Below are 7857 nucleotides of genomic sequence, written 5' to 3' on the forward strand. Positions count from 1 at the left end.
AAACCCCCACCCGTCGGCCTAGCTCTGGACCACCCCAACTCGACACCTAGCCTCCTCCTTCCCTCCTTGACCGTCGGCCCCATCTATATTCCCAATCATTATGATTATTTCAATCATCATAATGACCCCCTAATTTGGTTATTGCAATAAAGGGAGAAGATAGAAAATTTTGAAACTCAAAACTTTCCATATTTACAATAGTCTAAATAAGGTAAGTTTTCAAATTTGAACCCAATCCAAATTTCATTTAGAGCAGAATTATTATTTTCCCTCCTAATTGGCCTCAACTTGTTTGGAAAGTGTTTAATTTCTCCATAATCCCCTCCCCTCTCCCTCTTAATGCCGCCGGCCACATGTAGGGGAAATTCCCTCTTGGCTTCCTAATGAGGCTCCATCCCTAATTAATTTGGTTTCAAATTTCAAATTAGTTCCCTCCAAATTTACTCAAAATATGAAATTATTTTCAGATTTGGATTAAATCTCATCTTCTCCTAAACCTAACCTAAGCTCTCTCATCCAAACCACCCGCCCCCCTTCTCCCTACCTTGGCCGCTCCTTCCCTTGCAACCCTTCTCTTGGGAAACCTTAGTTTGCTCATGAAACTTGAAGCCAAGAGAAGAATACAACCTCTCCTCCCAACCTCATAATTGGTGCATGGTCGATCCTGAATTCGACCACAGATTTGTATTCGACGATCAAGGAAGGACGAACATTCTTGGATCCCCGTTCTTTGACGTCTTCTTTGGCAACAACGAAACTGTTGAAGGGTACATCGACCGCATATTGTACCAACTGACATTGTTGATTGAAGAGCACCTTCCACCGGGTCGTTGGATAATCGTTGGTCATCCACAACTTCCTCCACCGCCGGCTACCTCTCCACCGACGAAGATCCTTGGCGCCATCTTTTTAGTGGTAATCTCTCTCCTCGTGTGCTTCGTACTCCTTCGCTAAAGCCTAAGAGTGATTGAGTGAGAAAGAACTCTAAGTGACCATATCTTGATGTTACGCTGTGGATTCTTGTTTACTTGTTATTAACATTATTATTTTGTTTCGTAGTTATTGAGATTGTCCTGTTATCCTACTTGTAACTTTTGTCATCACTTAATCTCTTATTGAAAAATTCTACGAGTTTGAATTGAGTGAAGCATAAGTTCTTAAATAGCAAAGTTTATGTTCAATATTTATTGTTAAAACCTAAGCAACTCTTGCCGCATGTTTATCTCACATCAGGTTGATCTGCGAGTTATTACACCATATGTAAATGCCTATAAATAGGCATTGTAGGATGATGGTAAAAGCCCCTTTGTAATAAATTCAAAAGATGAATAGGTTCCTGTTAGCTCCCTTCTCTCTCCCGCTCTCTCTCTCTCTCACATCTAAGATGAAGAAGTACCTCTCTTCCTCCAAGAAATGTAACACTCTCGATGAAACAAAGAGAGCCATTTAGAGAGGACGGATACATGGGTTTTTGAATGCTGAGTGTTTTAAAAAGAATGAAACAATGTTTGATTTGAACTTAGATAAAAAGTGCATCCTATAAATTAAAGCTGCAGTGATGTTTTCTGGCTTGTGTCTGACATGGCTGCAATCCAATTTGTAGTGCTATTTCCATGCGTAGATTGTTGTGTTCATACAGAACCATTTTGCTATTATCACCCCATTAAATTGGTGATTCCTTCTAACACTTAACCAAACTTTTCTCCATTTTAAAATGGGCCTTGTACTTTCGAAATGAATTGTCATTCATAAAGCATTACTTCTTGAAAACTTGAACCAAATTAGCCCCACAGAGTCATTTCTGAATACAAGTAGCATCTTTGATATGTTTTTATCAGTTGGAGTTAATTATTATTTTTTTATTTTATGATTCTGACAGTTGCAGCTTAGAGTTTCTACATCCAATGGTTGGTAAAACAATTTTGTGCGCTAGTTAAGAAATGTTAAATTCTGTACAAAGATTTTATTATTATTATTATTATTTTTCTGTACAAAAGAATTGTTTCTTTGTTTTGTTGTACCTGTTAGCAATCTTATTCAAAGGTCAAATTAGCTTTCATTGACACCACTTGTAGTAATACACTGCCTTAACACGCTTTGCTTTGTATTATGCATGTTCTTTTTATATGTTTTTTCTTATTCGTTTGTCCTTTTTTGTTGGTTTTAGCATCACATTGCAGGCTTAAAAAGTGATTTGATTTTCATTTTTTGCAGATATGAAGAAGACATGCTTGCTTTTACAGGTTGTAGCAATAATTTGACAAAAAGTGAAGCGGAGGAACTCCGAGATATGCGTTATGAAGTGAGCCATTGGAAGGAGAAGGAGATTGATGGTTCTGAGAGACGAAAGCAGGGTGGTTGTCCTTTAACTCCGAGGGAAACATCCCTTCTCCTCAAAGGATTGGGATTTCCATCAAGCACACGCATATACTTGGTGGCTGGTGAAGCCTTCGGAAATGGTAGCATGAAGTATCTTACAGATGATTTTCCACACATTCACTCTCATTCAACCTTGTCTTCAGAAGACGAACTTAGACCTTTCAGAAATCACCAGAACATGCTTGCTGGGTTGGACTATGTTGTTGCTCTTCAGAGCGATGTTTTTATTTACACATATGATGGAAATATGGCAAAGGCTGTGCAGGGTCATAGGCGGTTTGAGAACTTCAAAAAAACAATTAATCCAGATAGGTATCTATATTTATGCTTCCTTTATGCATGTCTACATTTATGTGCACATTTGTATTTTTGTCACACATGTGAGATGTCTCCATAATAGTAAATAGTCTAACTATGAATGTGCCTATTCATGTATGCATTTTTTTCTTGTTGCATATATATCAATATCTATGGGAGATACTAATTAATCTTGTGCCTATTTTTCTTTCTGAGTTTATGCTTTTATTAATACGGCCAACAGAAATTTCATGGAGAAAAACATTGCCTGATACCATTGATTTAGGCGGAGAATCGTTTGATGGCAATTTGATGATGGGATGTTGTGGATCCCCTTCTTGGTCTTCTTTCTCTTCAGTTTCTTGAAAGTTGACTTGATTTCTTCCTTAGGAAGATGTAAGGGAATTGAAGAGATGAGCTTCCGAGAAGAAAAAAGAGGGACCTGTTGTTATATATAGTACTATAAGGGTAATGTAACAATTTAAGATGAGAGAGATATCAGGAGACTGAAGAGGAGTTGTAATTTAGTGAGAGAGAGTAAAGTGAAAGATTTAATTTTAATTCATAATTAATTAAGAATCCACATAATGATTTGATTTTATCTGGATATTTACCTTATCACTATGAGCAACTTTGTAAAATCTCATAGGATCTTTACTACTTTTAAAGAGGCGCCATTGTGGTGGTTATCCCACCTTCCTCCATGTAGCATCACTTCTATCATTTGCTTAAAGTGATAGTTCATCACTTAGCTAGCGCCCAAAAGCAATTGAAAAACTCTAGTAAACCCAACTATTTAATGCATACAAATCAAAAGAAAATCCCTAAACAGTCCCCAAGTCTTCCTCATGCATTCTTTTCCTTCAAGGTCCCCCGAAGAATATCCGGTGTTGGCTCCGTAGATTTCAATAACGTGGTGGTCATCTTGTACGGGTCTCATGTCTCTCTCTCCAGGTGCCTCTGATTTTCTACCAATTGAGCTAGCTCCATAGCCTCTCACAAGTCACAAGGCCTCATTACTCTAACCGCTGCCCGAATCTCCGGTGTTAATTCCTTCATGAAGTTATCCTCTAGCACTGTCTCAGAAAGGCCGTCCAATCGGCTAGTAAGGTACTCGAACTTCTCCCAATACTCTATCACTGAAGCATCCTGCGTCAAGGCGAAGAACTGCTCGTAGAAGTCTCCTCCCCTGCTGGTTTGGAAACGTTCTATCAAACAATCCTTGAACTCCCACTCCCTCCAACTTCGTATGGGTCGTCACATGTCCCTCCATCGATACCAAGCCAAAGCTTTCCCTTTCAAACATAGGTCTATTGTCGTCAGTCTCTCCTCCTCCGTCAACCCATTGACCGTGAAATATCTTTCGACCTTGTAGATCTACCCATGCGCATCCTCCCCCTCAAAGATTGGTATTTTCAATTTCCCTACCCTCGGATCGACTCTGTTCCCTCTGTTCCCTCCATAATTTCCCATTCCCCAACCCTCCATAATTTCCCATTCCCCAAGGGGGTGGTTTCCCCCAAGTATCCCAATCATCCCTTTTACGTTCATACCCCAACCTTTCATCAAATTCTCACTTTCTCCTCTCAAATTCAGCACCCTTTGGATCATAACAAACTCTTCCCCTCTCAAATTCAGACCCCCTTTGATCATAATTACCCATTTTTCTTTCTAATCTAGCCCCTCTCCTCTTCAAATTAGCACATCTTCATTCTTGCCCTACTTCTTCACGTCTCTCCTTATTCCCTCTACCCGGCTCCTCCCTAGAAATAGGCTTTAGGAGAGGTATTTTCTCTTCTCCATTTCGAGTCTCCACCTCCTGATCTCCTCTTTGCCTGATTGGCTTAGGGTTTTTCCCATATCCGTGGCTGTCGGCGCCTTCCCTCACCTCCGACGCGATATTTTAGTTTGGCCCTCGAGCACTTTCTTCAACTTCTCATCTAGGATAGAAAATTTTGAATCGAACTTATCATGGATGGCTGAAACATCTTTTTTTTTTAAATCTGAAACTTGAGTTTGGAGATCTGAAATTCCAGATTTCATTTGTCCAATCTCCACTTCGAGGCGTTCCTCTAACGCATCCATTTTCTTGGCCGCCATCGACGCCCGAATTTTTGTAGAAATAAAAATATGGATTTCAACCTTCGAAAACATCAACTTTCTTCTTCGAAATCCCAAGAGAAACCGTTGAAATTCACCAAAACAGCCCACCAAAGGTCCAAAAAATTGCTCTGATACCAATTTGATAGAAAATACTTGATATCTTTATAGGAAACACTTGTAGATCTCAAGTATTTCCTATCAATCTTTGAAAAACAGCGATAATTATCCACAAAAATTCACACAAAAACAGGAAAAACAGTAGAAATTTTATATTATTTGATGAAATAGAAACGAGAAATAACAAGATATAGTTGATCCTCAATTTGAGAGAATGATCGCTCTCCCTAATCTCTAGACGCCACTAGAGCCCAAAAGAAAACCTAAATCTAAGAGATCTCAAATTTCAGCCCAAATTCAAGATTCCCTAACCCTATGAAAACCAACTATTAATGCATACAAATCAAAAGGAAATCCCTAAACAATCCCTACATTCAAATTTCCCTCATAATTCTCTTAAAAAACCTTCCTAAACAACTCCATTGGATCCGGCGGATTGGGCAGGGCGTACAAGAGGCGGAGATTTCCGCCCTTATTCGCCAGGGCCGGTCCTGTGTAGACCGGCTGGACTGATCCAATGGACCGGTCTAACAGCGTGACAAGGAATATTTTTGCTATCCATCATCAATCTGTAAAACAACATCAACTCATGACCTCTCTAACTATCACGTCTTTCACAAAAAATCACAATCACAATAAAAAGGATTGCTGCAACCCTCAAAGCCTCATTGAAGATTTATCTGCTCGAATAAGCTTATAAATAGTTTGCCTTTGCCGACTTGAGACGATGTCTAAACAAGGTGCCTACTAAGGTGAACAAGAATGAAGTTCAACACGGCCGATCCATAGCTGGGATGATCCAAGAAGATTCTTGGCAGAGCTTGTGCTAATGCTTTACGATAAGCAAAGCCTCGAGCAACTCCGTTAAGGAGAGGTTCAAGTTACGTCAAGTTTGCCATCATCTTCTGAAGCGCCCATCACCTTTAATGACACTGAATGATCGCAAACAAAAAGTCCCTCTATTTAAGTCATTGTCATTATTGCCCTAATGGCCAACTATCAAATCGGTTTTATCTTGAAAATATAGGAAAATTTTCGAGCATTATCTTTAAAAGTGTTTTAATCAAATGATCATTGATTCTTCTTGGTTGTTGCCCATTTATGGCCTTCTCATGGTATTTCACGTCAATGTAGGGAGGCTAAGGCTAGATTGTGCTACCATTTACTTGTGTATTAGGAGAGCCTTTTGGACATTGCAATGAAGGATTTCATCAGTTGATGCCCCAACAAATTACAATGTCATCTTTATTTGATCTCTCTTGAACACATTCAATGAAGTCATCTTGACTTACCATGTCACAATGAAGTTTCTTTTGAGAATTTGAACTCTCACTATCCAATATACTTGCAATCTCGAGCATGCTGTCCAAGGCAATTGAATTCGTCAATGTAAAACTTTGCAAACCAAATTTCAAAAGGGAGTTGGCCTGAGGCTTTAGAGGCCATTGAAGAAACGTCGTCTGCTGACTCGCAGTTTATGCATCAATGTTTCTTTTGATTCATATCACCAAGTTCAACTCGTTGATGGCTTCTGATTGAATATTTATACCTTTGCCTTGTTTTTTAGCGCAACTCCAGGAGTAAACTTCAATATCATTTGCCATTGATTAAACATTGATAAGTTAGCCAGATCAATCAAACGGGGAATTTGCCAAGTCGCCATGACTTTTGCAAAGCCTTTCGCTATAAGGTCTAGAAGTTGTTTAATTTTGGCTTCATCCAAGAAATCTAGTACCCGGATTTGATCTTAAATGTTATAATGGTCCAAAAGGCTTTTGGGAAGTCGAGGATGTGCATCAATTTCATCAAGTTGAACCATACTTATCTAAAGGATAACTCCCTACTTCTATGGATTAAGCTCTAGTTAACTTTACAATTTACTTTTTTGTAACGAGCTTTCTTGATACTTTCACAAATATGTATCTTCCTGATTGGGAGAAGACAATTTTCATTACCTATGATGGCTTGTATTACTACTGTATCATGCCATTTGGATTGAAGAATACTTTATGACTTACCAGTGAATGATGGACAACCCTTTTAAATGATAGGAAAGTCGAAATATTTATGTCTACAACTTGCTTGTGAAAAGAAAGACTTTAGCTTAACATATCAAAGACCTTCAAGAAAAAGAAGTATAATGTGCATCTTAAATTTCATTTGGGATGACTTTTTTACTATGTTCTAAAGCAGCTTTCTAGTACAAAAATTTCTTGTTCAAGATTTTTTTTTACTAGAAAGTTGCTTTAGAAAGCAAGAAGAAAACCGTTTCAAATGAAGTCGTACTTCATTTAAATGCATCTATAGATAAATTTTAGGGAAGTTTATAGGCATTCTTTTTACTCTGGAAGGTGTAATGGTGAATCTTGATAGTCTAAGCAATTTTGGAGATGTCACCATCAAGAATTGCTAAACGGTTTGGTGACTCATAAGAGGAATTGCTGGTCTAGGTTGCATCTTCTTAATGTTCAGAGACAAATGATTGTCATTCATCAAAATGATCATAAATGCAAAGAAATTTCAAGGAATCAAAGAGTACAATCATGCATTCAACCCATTGAAGTCGCTACCTTGTAGTTGGTGAGGAAGCGGTCAGCTCAATTCTATTCAAAGAAGATATTTAGAAACAGATGGCCACTTTATTATTACATGAACAAAATCCTCCGAGGGTCTGAATTGAAATAACCAATTTGCATTCCCAGCTGGTGAGCAAGCCCTCTTAAACCCCTGACACAAGTAGCGGCATCCTCTGAAGTGTCTGGGCAAGCCTTCTTCTCCTCTTTTCTTCCTGGAAAGTGGCGCAACAGTAGGCGGCTCTCCTTTTTCCTTAAAGATATCACAAGAGGAAAACTATAATAGTGTTTTTTATTATAATGTCTCAAGTGATATTGATGGGGACATCAGTTGGAAAGTCTACCGTCGATGTGGCCGTAGATCTACGGCCACGATCTATCCGATGTA

General features: G+C 38.7%; 1 protein-coding gene across 1 annotated transcript; it reads left to right on the forward strand.

Annotated features, from left to right (window-relative positions):
* The first annotated feature begins 654 nt into the window (after positions 1-654).
* LOC110100987 (O-fucosyltransferase 35-like) lies at positions 655-2948 on the forward strand. The gene is made up of 3 exons (XM_020828718.2): positions 655-915; positions 2168-2691; positions 2921-2948. The coding sequence occupies exons 1-3, from the start codon at positions 655-657 to the stop codon at positions 2946-2948; spliced, it is 813 nt and encodes a 270-aa protein (XP_020684377.2).
* Positions 2949-7857: the final 4909 nt, after the last annotated feature.

The sequence above is a fragment of the Dendrobium catenatum genome, unplaced genomic scaffold (assembly GCF_001605985.2).
Source record: "Dendrobium catenatum unplaced genomic scaffold, ASM160598v2 fragScaff_scaffold_298, whole genome shotgun sequence".
NCBI classification, from domain to species: Eukaryota; Viridiplantae; Streptophyta; class Magnoliopsida; order Asparagales; family Orchidaceae; genus Dendrobium; species Dendrobium catenatum.

What these genes read in the sequence shown, in the direction of transcription:
- LOC110100987 (XM_020828718.2), top strand. Translation starts at nt 655, where the DNA reads ATGGTCGATCCTGAATTCGACCACAGATTTGTATTCGACGATCAAGGA. An exon ending in TTGGCGCCATCTTTTTAGTG is followed by an intron (nt 916 to 2,167) that starts GTAATCTCTCTC and finishes TGTTGGTTTTAG; the next exon opens with CATCACATTGCAGGCTTAAA. An exon ending in AAAACAATTAATCCAGATAG is followed by an intron (nt 2,692 to 2,920) that starts GTATCTATATTT and finishes TACGGCCAACAG; the next exon opens with AAATTTCATGGAGAAAAACA.